The sequence below is a fragment of the Acinonyx jubatus genome, chromosome C1 (genome assembly GCF_027475565.1).
Source record: "Acinonyx jubatus isolate Ajub_Pintada_27869175 chromosome C1, VMU_Ajub_asm_v1.0, whole genome shotgun sequence".
Lineage (NCBI taxonomy): Eukaryota > Metazoa > Chordata > Mammalia > Carnivora > Felidae > Acinonyx > Acinonyx jubatus.
In genome coordinates this window covers 155,508,215-155,523,723 of record NC_069381.1, presented here as the reverse complement: position 1 = coordinate 155,523,723, position 15,509 = coordinate 155,508,215, and the positions used below count along the sequence as shown (strand labels likewise).

Below are 15,509 nucleotides of genomic sequence, written 5' to 3'. Positions count from 1 at the left end.
ACACACACATTTTACGCTGTATGTTTGGCTTGAAAAACCAGAACAACTGATAACACCAGGTAGGTATGCCTTTCTTGATGCAGTATTGCCTGGAACTTGTAGACAGGGCTTTGCTCTCACCATCACTTGATGTTCATGACTGCTGTGCTCCAGTCATTTTTTTTGCCTGCCTGGTCTTTTCCAGGTATTTGAGGTGGTGCAATCCCTGGTCTCCATTTTAAAATAGGAATTCTTGTTTTGTTCTCTGATACATCTCAAACACAGGACAGTGCTGCTCACACATAGGCATTCAATAAATACTTTATGAAGAATGAACAGCTTTGTCATTATACATTTTAAATTGTCTGAATGTATATACTTGGACAGGGCTGGGCAGTCTCTATTGAGGAAGTTTTCAGGAAGGACTACAGATGCACTGGCCCCTCCTTTTCTCTCCCTTTCTTCTAAAGTAAAGTATAAAAATAGCATCACTTAGCACCCAGATCTCAATGAAAAACAGTTGATTTCTTTTTTGGAAGTTCATGCTCTGCTTCAGTGTCGAAGCCTCACTAGAGGAAACTTTCCATTACAGGCTTATGTACTGGACTGACTGGGGCAGAGAACCTAAAATCGAGTCTGCTTGGATGGATGGACAGCATCGGAACATCCTGGTTCAGGAGGACCTTGGTTGGCCAACAGGCCTCACTATTGATTATCTGAACAATGACCGGATCTACTGGAGTGACTTCAAGGAGAACAATATTGAAAGTATAAAACATGATGGGACTGATAGAAGAATCGTTGCAAATGCAGGTTAGAAATGAGTTACAATTTACCATGTTAAATAATAAATATATTTTGGGTCTCTGCCCATTTTCTCCAGAAGGAATCTGAATCTTAGAAACCGATTGATATATTTTCTTAGATACTGCTCCCCTCAACTTCCAGCTGCTGATTTAAATGCAAATGAATCCATTAGCAGTAATTAAGGTTTTGTTTTGTTTTGTTTTTATCCTTTTAACATAATTTTTAAAAGACACTCTTAGCAACAGATATTGAAATAACCAAGTTTCCCATTAGGTTGCCCTGATAGGGGTGACAGTCATGTGTACCAATGGAAATCCATGTCTAACCATTTCTAGACCTATTTGTTTTTATTATGCTCAATTGTTTATTATGTACAACCGGAAACATCTAGAAGGAGAGAAACATTTTATTTTCTAATCCAGATTTCTGCAGAACTGCAACAATCCAGTATCTACCAGCTTTTCCTGATAAGTGGTATCTTATGTTCAAAGAAAAAAAAAAGGATCTCTGCCATCCAAATTATTGTCCAAAGAGAAAATCAAATCAGCAACTTGAAAGCGAGCAAGTACTCTATAATTGGCATGAACCAGTAGACATTAATCTAGTTTAATGTCTGTCATCTTGATCTCCCAAAGTAGCACACTTTTGTGGTCACATGTTCAGAAAGTCTGCCTGAATGTTCCTGGATTTTCAAGGCATTGAATTAGGGAATAACTCAAGCATAACGACATCTGACATAAAAGAGGGGTAGGGAATTTTCTATTCAATTATCTTGCTTTGTTTTGGTTTTCCTCTGTGGGTAAGCAGCAATGAACCCATATAACCTGGACATCTTTGAAGGCCAGTTTTACTGGATATCTAAGAATAAGGGAGAAGTATGGAAGCAAGATAAATTTGGGCAAGACAAGAAGGAGAAAATGCTGATGGTGAACCCATGGCTCACTCAAGTTCGAATCTTCCATCAACATAGATACGATCGGTCAGGTAACATCCCTTGGAGTAAGATGTTCCTCATTATCTAGAAATCTTATTTCAAATTAATGGCTATATTGTTGGAAAATGGTAGTGGATTATAATAGTCTGATCTCTTGGTGCATGAAAGGGGTGTGTGTGTGTGTATGTGTGTGTGTGTGTTTTAACCATTTCGACCAAAGAAAAATAAAATTGGCGGTCAAATGTAATTATATACACCACCAGCAGATATGAAGTAAACATATTTCAGTCCTGGGGCGCCTGGGTGGCTTAGTTGGTTAAATGTCCAACTCTTGATCTCAGCTCAGGTCTTGATCTCAGGGTCATGAGTTCAAGCCCTGTGTTGGCCTCCACACTGGGCTTGGAGCCTGTTTAAGAAAAAAATTTTTTTTCGGCCCTCATTGTTTGGAGTTACAAGTATGTACTTCTAGGCCACAGAATCCAGTAGGCATCAAACCCTTGCTAGGTGTCAGGTGGGTAACAATGGGTTCGTGAACATCAGGCTAGTCAAGTTATCCTGAGCTACGTGAGCTTCAGTTTAAAATTGTCAGTCATGCATTTCTACCCCCTCCCCTCTCTCCCATTTTCTTAGTTGTGGGTCCTGCTTCACCAGGTTACCTGTGTTCTAATTCATCCTTCACCACTGAATCAAGCTAGATAAAAGGGAAGGAAATTTTTGAAGTGAGGAAAGGAAATAGGCTTTTATTAAGCTCTATAAGTCAGATTCTCTCTTCAAGTCTTAACCCAGACATTTGTTACTTTAGTTAATCTCCAGAATTATAATTAGATTTTATTTTCATCTCACATATAGGGAACCCCACCAGTATAATAGCTCGTAAGTCCTCCATGTTCCTGGGGCTCTCGTGCTGGGCAGTTTTAAAGGCAAGAAGGGAGAGGACGGTACATGTGGTGAGCCCCCTCTCTGGCCTTTGTAGAAGAGGCTACCTAGGAGTCAGTGGAGTTGGCTGGGCCCCCTTTGGAAAATGCTGATTGCTGTGTAGGCCAGAAATCTAGACCAAGCTGTGCCAGATTAACATTTACTCTGGACCAGTAGTTCTCAGATTTTAGCATATATCATAATCATCTAGAGGGCTTGTTGAACACAGATTGCTGGGCCCTACCTGAGAGATTTCTGATTTAATATGCCTGAGGTGGCCTAAAATTTGCATTTCTAACAAATTCCCAACTGATGCCAATGTTGCTGGTTCAGGAACCACATTTGAGAAGTCCTGCTCCAGGCCCTGCTCAAGTATGGGCTGTGGACCAGTAGCACTGGTGAGACATGCAAGTCTCTCAGGCCCCACCCAGCCTTTTTGAATCAAATTCCCCAGGTGGTTTGTATTACATTCAAGTTTGAAAAGCTCTTTTCTAGAGAGCTGAAGAAATGGTAATGGGACAGATTTTGAGTGAGACTTTGGAATATGGCTTATTATTTTATAGCCATTTCCTTGTCTGTAGTTATAGACTGGATGACAGAGAATCAGGATCACAGAATGTTAGTCTGAGAAGAAGTTTAGAGATCATCTATACCTTGGAGAAATCATAGTACATGCTAAGGTAGAATTCAGATGACTCTAGAATTACTTGAGGAGGTTTTAACGGTAACACTTGTAACATCCTAGACCAATTTAAATCTGAATTTCTGTGACTGGGCATCAGTAGTTGTGCATAGCTCTCAGGTGATTCTGATAATCACAGGTCTAAATTCCCTTGTTTTTCAAGTAAGGAAAGTACTTGAAGAAAGTACTCCTGTGCGGGTAGGGTGGAAATCATATGTAATATATAAATTGGACACATTATGATCTATCCAAATTTAGGTAACGACAAATCTTGACATAATAATAGGGTCTTTGTGGTCTTTTGAACTATCTCAAATTGCTTTGCGTTGATTAGTTTTTGTGGTCATGCAGTGGAGTGGACACCTACCTTCCAAATCTGCCAGAGACGGGGAGGAGATAAGTGATGGCCAGTAGACAGTGTGAGTGTAGGATGGTGAGAAGTAGGAGGGTGGCTGTGCCACTCTGATGGGGTGCCATGGGGATGGTCATGTAAATGAGGTGAATAGCCAGGTGGCATGTGGCCTAGAGGTGCTGGGCTCTGATGTCACCTGGCAGGGCCACAACTCAGTTGATGGGCGTATCTTTGGTTGGTGAACTCATTCCCTCTTCAGACCCTAACCACTGTCCTCATGTGCTTTCCAGTGCCCAACCGCTGCAAAAATGTCTGCAGTCACCTCTGCCTCCTGAGACCTGGAGGATACAGCTGTGCCTGTCCCCAAGGCTCCACCTTTATAGCAGGGAGCACCACTGATTGTAACGCAGGTAGGGGTGCTGTCTGCACAGCCATGGGGGCCTGGGAATGCTCTTCTGCCTTCTTCAGTAGCTTCCCTACTTGTGCTTCTCTTCCTGTAGGAGCCTGGAAAAAATCCTTGTGTGGCTGGGTCCTTTGCAGGATAGAGCGGGGGTGGCTCGAAGGAGGGATGAGAGATGGGGAGATATGAACAGAGCTGAGTGGGACTTAGGGAGCCAAACAGAGTTGGTGTTCCAGTGATTGCTGAGAATTATTTGCTAGGATCTGTAGGGTACCAATCCAGTGCCCCCAAATCTACCATTGTGTTGTTTTGTAAGGGTATTTGGAAGAGTGGGTTTTCGATAAGGTCTCTACCTCCTTTCTTTACCTCCATACTGGATGTCTGTTGCCCCAGAATCCATCTGGCTTTAATTGGGGTTCCTCAAGTGGGGAACCAGGTTCCTGAGGTGGGGGACCTTATCCAGTGCGGATGGGAGGGCAAGAGGAGGGTCACTCTTTTCCTCACATGCTCATTTCAAAGTTTTGACAAGTGAAAAAGGTACATTTAAAAAGACACCTTACGGGGCGCCTGGGTGGCTTGGTCGGTTAAGTGTCCGACTTCGGCTCAGGTCATGATCTCACGGTCCGTGAGTTCGAGTCCCGTGTCGGGCTCTGTGCTGACAGCTCAGAGCCTGGAGCCTCTTTCAGATTCTGTGTCTCCCTCTCACTCTGCCCCTCCCCTGTTCATGTCTGTCTCTCTCTGTCTCAGAAATAAATAAACGTTAAAAAAAAATTAAAAAAAAAAAAAGACACCTTACATTGTTGGAGGCTGGAGGCTGGAATAAGGAAGCAGTGCTTTATTTCTCATCCCAAATGCTGTGGATGATCTGTGCCTAGCAGGACCTTTCTTCAGTGACTCTTAAATTAGGGAGTATATATAAGTCCTGGGGAATAACTAGTGTCCCTGGCTAGTATCCAATTCTTAATAATACTCATTAAAAAAATCATCCTGTAGTTTGCTAGCAGCCCATTTTGTGGCTCACATCCTTGTTTTTATTTTTTAGTGGCCCATTTTATGGTTCCCTTCCCTCAGTTTTAGCTGATGACGCTATGCTTAACCACCTGTGGCCACCAGGGGGAGCAAGTGGTTAAACAAGGCACCAACTTTTGGCTCTTCTGAACCAGCCGGAAAAGTTGGCGGGTTTAGAGAATGAACGCAGGAACCAAAAAACAGCTACTCCCGCTTCTCTTCCCCTGTCCCCACTCTCATCCCGAGGCTGGGGGAAATATTGGCAAGATTACAGTATTTAGTAATATTTTGAGCCAAACAATTTCAAGCTTTTGACATTTGTTGTATGCTGTAGACAGATGGTTCTGACATTTATCACAATTTCGCACTCATGGGCGGTGTTGTCCAAGATGTTACTTCATCTACTACTTTCCTCATTTACATTGTTTGCCAAGTGCATTATAGTCAGATTCTTGTTTAAAAGAACTTTAACCAAAGCAAGCACAATAATGGTGGTAGTTGTTCCATATGGGGTCTTAGTTTGGCATTTTAATTAATTAATTTGATAAGTATTTATTGAGAGCCTACTATGTGCTAAGTACTAAATGCTGGAGATAATGAAAGTGAACAAAACAGATCCCTTGCCTTTGTTGAGCTTATATTCTAATAGAGATTCTAAATAGAGACTGCCCCCCCTCCCCAAATGTATAATGTCAGATAGTAAAAGCAAAAGGAGAAAACGAAAGCAGGGTAAGAGGGATGAGGGTCAGGTGGGAGTTGGGTGGCCTTTAGGTAGAGAGTTCTGGGAAGGCCTCTGTGATAAAATGAACTTTGAGTAGAGATTCAAATAGAGGGACTGAGCCAGGAGGCTATCTGAGCTCCTTAAATAAGTGCACATGTGACAGATACTTACTGAGCATCTTCTAGGTATAAGACATGGAAACGCTAACAGCCCCATCAGGCACCTCCAAGGAGTACGTGGGGGCTGAGCTGGAGCAGGGACCCAGAGCAAGGGCAAGTTGGAGGACTTAAAAAATAGGACATCTCTAACCAGCTGTCTATCAGGCATCTGTGTATCTGCATTGTTGCTTGATTGATGGGTCCCTGATGCTTTGAAGCCTTCAGATGAAGTGTTGAGGTGTGCCCAGATTGAACTCTTGTGTTTCACTGGGCTTGCAGAGGAGAATTCTGAAAACTTCAAATGAGAATACGAATGTCCTAAGAGATTTCTTTACCACAAGTTTCTTTTAAATGTTAATATATGTTCTGGAGTGTAACATCTCTCCACTGGGGGGAAAATGCTATAAATTGCCTCTTTCTTTCCACCAAATGCACATTACTCTCCAAGACCTTATTATTGATAAGGATATTCATCTGACTTAAGTGGAAGGTACCGTTTTGATGAGGAAACTAATTAGCTGCCCTGCCCCCATCCACTCCCCACTCTGACCCTGGGCCTGAAGCACATTTGCATGGTTTGGGTGCTCCGCTGAGTGTGGCTGACTAACACATGCATGGCTTTCCCTTTCTGCAGCCATCGAAAGTCCTATCAACATGCCCCCCCCATGCAGGTGTATGTACGGAGGAAATTGCTATTTTGATGAGAATGACCTCCCCAAATGCAAGTAAGTCTGAATGTTGAGGTCCGAGTTGTAGGCCTTGGGGGAATTTAAGACAAAGTAGCCAGAAAAACAAGTACAGGAGCCTTGCCAGTTCACTAATTTTCACATCGTGACCAGCTTGCCCTCCCTTGGGAGAGTCCGCAGAGAACTAAGGCAGTGCTTCTCAAACCAGACTGTGCATAAGTATCATCTCATTCACAGGGATTCTGCATTTCCAACAAGCCCCCATGAGATGCCACAGGATTGTGAGCCAACTGTAACAGGGATTAGAGAAGTGACAGCCCCAATTTCTCTACTCACCTGGTGTTAATTACACTTGGAGTGTGGGAGACCAGCTGTCAGCAGAGCTGAGTCAGCCCAAGCACTTGTGATGAGCAGAGACTGGGCTAAAGACTTGGGGGAAAAAAAAAGAATTCTTGAGAAAGCTCTAACGTGGCACAAGATAAATGGAGGTCTTTAAAAACCGTTTAATGGAAACATATCAGCGGAAAGAATACAATCTTGGTTTCCATTTTCATTCTCAATGGAAACATTGAATAGAGTAGACACCAATACATTTATTTGATGACCTTGCCGGTGTCATAGCCACAGCATTGAAAGTGAATTTCATAGTCAGATCAAAGTCAGTTGTTTTTGCTGCTCATCATATCTTGGCAGAATAAACAAAGTCGTGCAAGATACACTGACTGTCCCATGTGTAATTTGCTCGGTCAAACCTCTCTCTACCTGAAGATGTGCTTGTACAATAGCTTTGGAAGCCTAAGAATGCCACAGCTTGTGAGCAATTCCCCTTTCACTTTCAGGTGTCCCAGTGGCTACATGGGAAAATATTGTGAAATAGGACTTTCAAAAGGCGTCCCTCCAGGAACAAGTAAGTTTTAAGAATATGAGCAACCTGGGGGCGCCTGGGTGGCTCAGTTGTTTGAGTGTCCGACTTTGGCTCGGGTCATGATCTCGGTTTGTGAGTTCGAGCCCCACATCGGGCTCCCTGCTGTCAGCGCAGAGCCCACTTGGGATTTTCTGTTCCCCTCTCTCTCTGTCCCCCACCTCTCTCGCACTCTAAACATTAAAAAATATATATATGAGTGACCTGGAAATGCTTCACAGCTCCTAAGTTGAAAGCTGTTTATATTCTATTTAACTCAGTGTTTGAATTGGTTCTGCCCTCAGCTTCCAGTCTTAAGTCTATTGGTTCCTTTCCCTTTCCCCATGCTGATATGGTCACTTTTTCTTCCCTCTTTGGTGGCAGCAGTGGCTGTGCTGTTGACAGGCATCCTGATCATCATAATTGGAGCATTGGCAGCATTAGGATTTTTCCACTACAGGAGAACTGGCTCCCTTTTGCCTTCTCTGCCCAAGCTACCAAGGTCAGTTTCATCATGTGGAATATTGATTTTAGAAGCTTGGGTGATGTGACTATGTGAATAATTCAGGGTTTTTTGTTTTGTTTTGGTTTGGTTTTTTTGTAAGTTAAAATAGCATAACGTGCAGCTTAACCTATTCTGTAGAAACAAAACGTATTGAACTTAAGAGCCATCATTTCAAATCACAATCTCTTAATCTAATGCTTTTTTGAAGACTGAATGCAAATCACACTTTATAGTCCAAATAGTTATGCCCACTGGTGGGGATTCAGGTTAGACTGGAACACAGTCTGTGGGTTGGACCAGGCTTTATTCCTGCAAGTGCCAAGTTAGCCCTCTCTTAGATGTCAAGCATTCAACAATGTGCTTTAACACTTCTGTGTGGCTAAGGCAACTTCCTACCATATTTGATGTATGAATTCAGAGTGGGAATTGAGCGTTTCATTTAAGTAAGCTTTAGCAATATGGAGGAGAGGGTACTATTGCAACAGGTGGCTTAAAAAAATCGTACACTGTTTCAATTACTTTATTTCAGCTTAAGCAGTCTAGTTAAATCCTCTGAAAATGGAAATGGGGTGACCTTCAGATCAGGAGCAGATGTTAACATGGATATTGGAGTGTCTGGTTTTGGGCCTGAGTCCGCCATTGACAGATCAGTGGTGATGGTGAGTGTGGCTGCAAAATGGCTGTATGTTTACTGTTTTATGAAAGAAACACTTTTTATAGAGAATAAAATTAACCTAGAATAAAAATGAAACGGTATGCTTCTCAACGTAAAGTCTTTACAAAATTAGGAAACATTACGTTTTTGCAGAAAGGTCTCTAACATATTAGTAATAAAATTGCACTTTACCCCTGCTCTAAGCCACACTTGAATCCTAAACAGTGTTAAGTTTAATGAGAATCTTAAAGAGTCTTATGTTTTTTGGGGGAGAGGGGAGAGAGAGCATGGTATTGTTTTTATTTGATGACTCTTTGTATGTTAAGGGAAGGAGTAGGGAAATCCATGTTTCCTAGTCTTCTATATTTTCCCACCAATGTGTATAGTTGGGATACATAGTGATTTTAGATGCAGTGGTTGGTTCAAATCACAGCTCTGCCGCCTTCTAAGAATGTAATAATAGGCATGAAGCTTGATCGCTCTGACCCTCATTGTCCCCATCTATAAAATGGATACAGTAATACCTCTTGTGAGGACCAAATGGCTACTTTATGAGTGTGCTAGTACAGGATCTATAACCAGGACTGGAAAATAACTTCCAATATTTTGCCTTTCTTCCAAATCTTTCATGTTTAACCTCCGCATAAAAGTACAATATTAGCTATTCTTTCTTCTTTCCCCTCTCCCTCTTCTCCTCTTTGCTCTCTTTTCCACCAGCCACCCTTTTCTCTGCTGTGCAGACCTATCCCCAAGTGAACATTTGCATTAACGAGCCAAAGAGAATGTGGGTGTAAAAGAGTGTTTCTGTTTCCTTGATCTGATGAATTAGTGCATTTGTTACTTCATGTGATGTTTGCCGTGTGGAGGCCTTGTGTCTCCTGGCTTTTTCTTTAAGTTCTTTTTGGATAAATTTGGCATAGCAACTAGTATACCTCCAGGTGTGAGGAGGGCACCTTCCTTCCTGTGTAAACCAGATACTTCTTTTCTCCGTCAGAGTGAACACTTTGCCATGGAGATGGGGAAGCAGCCCATAATCTTTGAAAACCCAATGTATGCATCCAGGGACAGTGATGTCAAAGTGGTTCACCAGCCAACCCAGGTAAGAAGTCACAGCCCTTTCTTTCAGGTTCTGCTACTACTCAATCTTGTGCTATTGAATAATGCCCTCCTAGGGTTCTCCTTACTTTCCCTCAAATGGAAGGAAGCAGTGTTCCCGCCCTTCAGGTTCACTAAATTCGATAATAGGACTGACCCAAGGGTATGACACCAACGTGTTGCAGAGTCGCTGAGGCTTGGCAACCATTCTGTGCTGACCAAGAGCCTTGTCATGCTGAGTGGTCAGAGCAAGAATTACGAGTCCACTCAGGGGCTTGGCAAGCAGTGCCTGACTCACACAGACTCTCTGTAAATATTTGTGAAACGAACAAGTGAATGATTGTCAGGTCATTATGTGGAGATTTGGGGGATTGGGTATACTCTCTGGGTTCTTATTGGTATCATCGGTGTGTTATTTGAGGTGACCTCCTTATGCTTGCCTTTCACATACTTTTCTGAAAACTAAAGTCCCCAACGTTGATAGGCAGATACCTAAATTTCCTTTGGTGCAGCCCTGTTACTCACTCATCTTTAAGAGGAGCAGGGAGGTGACATAGGTGAGTAGATGAAGGGAAAGAACTTTTCCCTGGACCTGGAACAGTAGCTCCCACACCACTTCTAGTGCCTGTCAGCATTTAGCCTACTTCCTTTGTTGAAACAACTACAGCGTCAGGGAAATGCAGTTTCGTGGTTAATACCTAACCTTCATTTGAAATCATAAGATATGGTACCTTTTAAATATAAAAAGGTTTATTTTATGGATAGCATTCTTAAGATCAGAAACAGTTGCATCTTAAGCATTTTTCCTGGTCTTTTGATATCCAGGTAGCAAAAATATGATCACATGATACAATAGATGTGGCATTTCATTTGGCATTTTCACTCGAAATAAAATGAGGCCATGTTTACAAACACATGTTTGAGAAGAAATGAAACAGTGAATGTAAAAATATGGGAAAAAGAGTGAATTTTTACCTTGTAATTTGTTAACTATATATTCATGGTAATTTGGGCTTAGGAGGGAACCTTGGAATCACATGAATGTTGCAGAAAATGTCTAGAGGGGTATTAATTCCATTATGTCTCTTGTTTCAGAAATTCAACCTCTTGTAAGCAGTCATCTCAGAATAGTAATTTTATTCTAAATATCCAAAGATAAGAGTCTCAGTTCTCCACTGAGTTTGGGAATAATTCATGCTGTTCCTCTAAGATTTGGCTGCCAGTATACAATTGGAGTTGTTTGTCTGAAAATATGGTCAACAGTGGAAATAAGGCAGCACAGAGAACACAATAAAATTGTCATTACTAAGTAAGAGTATGACTGTGATGGGTGTTTGCCTCCCAGGACTAAGGCATGAGACAGATGACATAGTGGTTGGTGCTTTGATTTGGGGGAGATGGGAATGGTGTTTAGTCCTAGGGCATGGGATTGTTCTCCTATTAAGACAAATAGTGCGGGGCGCCTGGGTGGGTCAGTCGGTTGAACGTCTGACTTCAGCTCAGGTCATGATCTCACAGTCTGTGAGTTTGAGCCCCACATTGGGCTCTGTGCTGACAGCTCAGAGCCTAGAGCCTGCTTTGGATTCTGTGTCTCCCTCTCTCTCTGCCCCTCCCCCACTCATTCTCTCTCTCTCTCTCTCTCTCTCTCTCTCTCTCTCTGTCAAAAATAAATAAACATTAAAAAATAAAAAAAAAAAGACAAATAGTGCCTGACCATGTCTGTGAGAAAGCAAGGCAGTAAAGTGAACCAAAGAGCTGATAAGAAACTTCACAGCAAAACTTCTTTCAAAACTGGATAATATCCTTTAATATGCATGCAGGTGACTGTATCTGGAAATGTGGATAACCAGAACTATGGAAGTCCCATAAACCCTTCTGAAATAGCTCCAGACACAAAGCCGGCTTCCCCAAGTGCTGATGCAACTCAGGTAATAGTGTCTGGCTACTGAAATGGTATGGGATTTGCAAAGGGCTTAGGAATTGCTGGGTTTACTAATGCTAGGGGAGACTAGGGAGACCCTGATAGGCTCATGGACCCAAGATAGGCAGTTAATAAAGGTAATTTTTAAATAATAATAAATTGAAAATTGTTCCACTAACTAAAACCACATTTCTAGCATGGATTGAGATGGAATGATATTCCTTGTGACGTGGGAGACCATATGGAAAAAAGAAGGGCAACTGGGGCATTGAGTGTCTGACTTTGGCTCAGGTCATGATCTCGCTGGGTTTGTGAGTCCGAGCCCTGCGCCGGGCTCTGTGCTAACAGCTCAGAGCCTGGAGCCTCCTTCATATTCTGTGTCTCATCCTCTCTCTGCCCCTCCCATGCTCATGCCCTGTCTCTCTCTGTCTCTCAATAATAAATAAATGTTAAAAAAAAAATTAAAAAAAAAAAGAGGGGCAACAGATTTCAGGATCTAGTCTCTTCAGACTAGAGTTACTTGATTTTACAGAATGACTTAGAATAAAGAGTTCACTGTGTCAATCACACATATAGAAGACCTTTTCCTTTTTCATGTAATGCAGTTTTTCTACAGTCTACATCTTTGTTCCCTGAATAATGTACTGTGTTCTTAGCTCTACTGCTGTTACCTATATTCACCACGAGATGGCACTAATTCATACTCTCTTCATCTGTCCATCTATCCATCCAACCAACATTATTGCCCTCGGTGTGCCAGGTACAGGATTTAACACTGGAGATTAAAAGAAAAAAAGACCATGAATAGAGCTTCTCTGTCATGCTTTCAGGCACTTTGAAATTTTTAGATTGGTCTACAGAGAGAAATTCAATTAAATTTGATATGAAATTTTGTGTTAATATATAATCCATCACTAGTTTTAACGGACACATATGAAGCTATTTAAGATCTAACTGTCTGATTTTGGGCAAAATATTTTTCCTCTGGTTTTTAGAGTCTTTATGTTTCTCATTGGGCTCACTATTGGCATAGTTCTTTGTGGTACAAAAGTTTGTCTATGCATTGCAACACATTTTAGTATTTCTGGCCCCTGTCCATTAAGCGTCAGTAGTGTCTCCCCCAATGCCTTGTGATCCCAGAAATCAGCCCCACTCTGCCTCAGCACCTCCATTTCCAATTGGGAGCAATAGGATCTGGAATGTCTCAGTTTTAAGGTTCTATGACCCCTGTAAAGTAATATAAAGAAACAAATCCAAGGGTAGTGAGAAATCTATTTACACAATCCTTGTTTCTGAAATAATCTGTAAGCATAACTGGTATCTGCAGAGTTAACTTGGAAGTCATGCTGAATTTTCAGCACCTCAGAAATTGGTTTCTATTCTGCTTGTTTGGATCAAAATAAAAGTTGAACTAAATTAATGCTAATGAAGAGTTTATAACAAAGGTCTCTACCTTTTCATATTTCATTTACTAATTCCTTCTTCTGATACACACATGCACGAACACACATACACACACACACACACACACACACACACACACACACACACCAGACACATAAAAATGTCTTAGAAAGGAATTTTCAGTTTTATATTTTTTCAAGGGACTGAATTTTTTTTAAGCTACATTTTAAAATGGATTTTGAAGATTAATTTTCTACAGACACCGAAATACTTGGATGTCACAAGTCTTGAGTGTCACAATGTTGTGTCTCTTGAGTGTTCCCTAAATCTAACTCAACCCCAAGGCAGTGCCAGATTTATTTTATATTCTCAACTTTTCTTTCAGTCCATTTCAAGTCTAGTGATCTTCTCCACTGGACAGAGCTCTCTCCCAGCCTGAGCAGGAAGGGGAATGTGGTGGAGATGTTGCAGCCTCTGACCTGCACATCTATCATCAGAAACAATGAACACTGAAAGACTTTTCAGACGAGAGTGGATCTTCATCAGTTATAGTCTCTTTCTTTCTCATCTTCACCTTTGCAGTGTGTTGGCTCTTCCTCTGTTTTGTTGTTTTTAATCAGTTGAGGCTGAGACCCTCTAAGGTCTGTCCTACGTGCTATGTCCAGGGATCTCTCTCTATCGGTTGTCTTCTGGGCACTGAGATGGCAGCTAATGTGGCTTAAAGCAGTAAGGCAACACTTGGTTAGGCGCTCTCTAGGTTGACATTAATGTGCCAAAGTGGCTCACAAATTTATCTTTCATCAGTAAATCTGCTCAAAAGACTCAAAGCTAGGAGCAAGAATTCCTATGACTCAGTTCTATTGTTTTCCAAGTCATGTTGACATGCACTGGATTTCCCAAGGAGATAAAAGTGAAAATCACCAGTTTCTCTTGTTAGTAATTGCTTAACTCCAAGGAGCCCATCCCATAAGTGTAAGCTTCCAGAGGCCAGGCTCTTGATCTAAATGTCTTTATCTTTTTCTTGGTGGCTGCCATGTACAGAGTAGGTGTTCACTTACATGTGGGTTATAGTGCATGGTCTTCTCCTGTAGTCATGTGCCCCCTATGTCTTCACATGTTGGCTGCCTAATTTCACAGAGCAAGAGACGCCCCTAAAACATATGGGCTACCTTAGCTTCCTGCTGGAGTAGGCTGTCCACGCCCTTCCTTTCTGTTCCTTTGTCTTCTTCCATCTCGAAACAGCCAGAGCTGTTTCCGGCACTGGCATCATGGGTAGCTTTTCAGCGAGACCTGGGCCACCAGCCATAGTCTGTGGTGATTTCTCTTTGGGTTCTTCAGTGTATGGTCCTCTGAGTCCTATCATCATTGCCTACTCTTCCACCTACAGTTCAGTTATATGCGCTTGCTGTGACTCCTTCCTCATCTATAAAATAAGAGCACCTACCTCAGAGTTGCCAGGAAGATTAATTGGGAAAACTTGTAAAACTTTTAGACTAACCCCTGATACATAGTAAGCTCTCAATAGATGCTATTTTTTGTTGTCACCATTGCTATTTTGATTACAGGAGGAAATGATGAAGGGGAAGGGATAGGTTTGAGTTGACCAAGGATCAAGACATCATTTTAGGAAATGAGAGTTACAATCTGGCTTTCCCCTTAAGTTTTAAGCAGCCCCTGAAGAAATCTCTTGCCTGTCTCTGTCAAAGCTTCTAGATTCTGTTGGCACAGATTCTGTCAACTATACATGTCAAGTCAAGGAAGTCTTTGAACTTATTAGATGAAAAGAGCCCAGAGACTTTCAGTTTCAGTTTGGGGACTGTCTGAGGAGGAACTGAACAATGTACCCATGGGTCAGGTCATGGGGTCCCAGGTCCCAGTTTGCTTTTTCCTTCACTCAGAAGACATTTTAAAACCTACATGGAGGTTGGGTGCCTGTGTGGCTCAATCGCTTGTGCGTTCAACTCTTGGTTTGGGCTCAGGTCATGATCTCAGTTTCATGAGTTCAAGCCCTGCATTGGGCTCTGTGCTATTAGCACAGATTTTCTCCCGTTTCTCTCTGCCCCACCCCACTTGTGCTCTGTTTCTAATAAACAAAAAAACTTAAAAAAAAAAAAAAAAAAAAAAAAAAAACCTCCATGGAGGAACAAATCCATGCAAAAAATTCCATTACTGAAGGTTTTCTGTTTCCCCCTTTTCATTTAGGCAACAAAATGGAGTATCTTCAAACGAAAATTGAAACCAACTACCAACTTTGAAAACCCAATCTATGCGGAGGTAATTGTTGACAATTTTTGTTCCCACAGGCGTTCAGCATTCTTTCTTAGCAATAACTTGTCCGGCTAAGGTGGGTATACACTCAGATTATTCTGAGCAAACTGGTAAAGAT

The 15,509-nt window shown here is 41.9% G+C and overlaps 1 protein-coding gene across 3 annotated transcripts in view; it reads left to right on the top strand.

The window, feature by feature from the left end:
• Positions 1-15,509, top strand: part of LRP2 (LDL receptor related protein 2) — a 199,488-nt gene that overhangs the window by 179,887 nt on the left and 4,092 nt on the right. For 2 of the 3 annotated variants that reach the window (XM_027055548.2, XM_053215240.1), the window contains 10 exons: positions 572-792; positions 1,594-1,770; positions 3,960-4,079; positions 6,591-6,681; positions 7,482-7,549; positions 7,928-8,045; positions 8,578-8,707; positions 9,698-9,802; positions 11,619-11,726; positions 15,326-15,397. In XM_027055548.2, coding sequence (XP_026911349.1) covers positions 572-792; positions 1,594-1,770; positions 3,960-4,079; positions 6,591-6,681; positions 7,482-7,549; positions 7,928-8,045; positions 8,578-8,707; positions 9,698-9,802; positions 11,619-11,726; positions 15,326-15,397 — 1,210 coding nt within the window. The remainder of the gene's footprint in view (positions 1-571; positions 793-1,593; positions 1,771-3,959; positions 4,080-6,590; positions 6,682-7,481; positions 7,550-7,927; positions 8,046-8,577; positions 8,708-9,697; positions 9,803-11,618; positions 11,727-15,325; positions 15,398-15,509) is intronic. The other variant, XM_053215239.1, reaches the window with a different exon arrangement.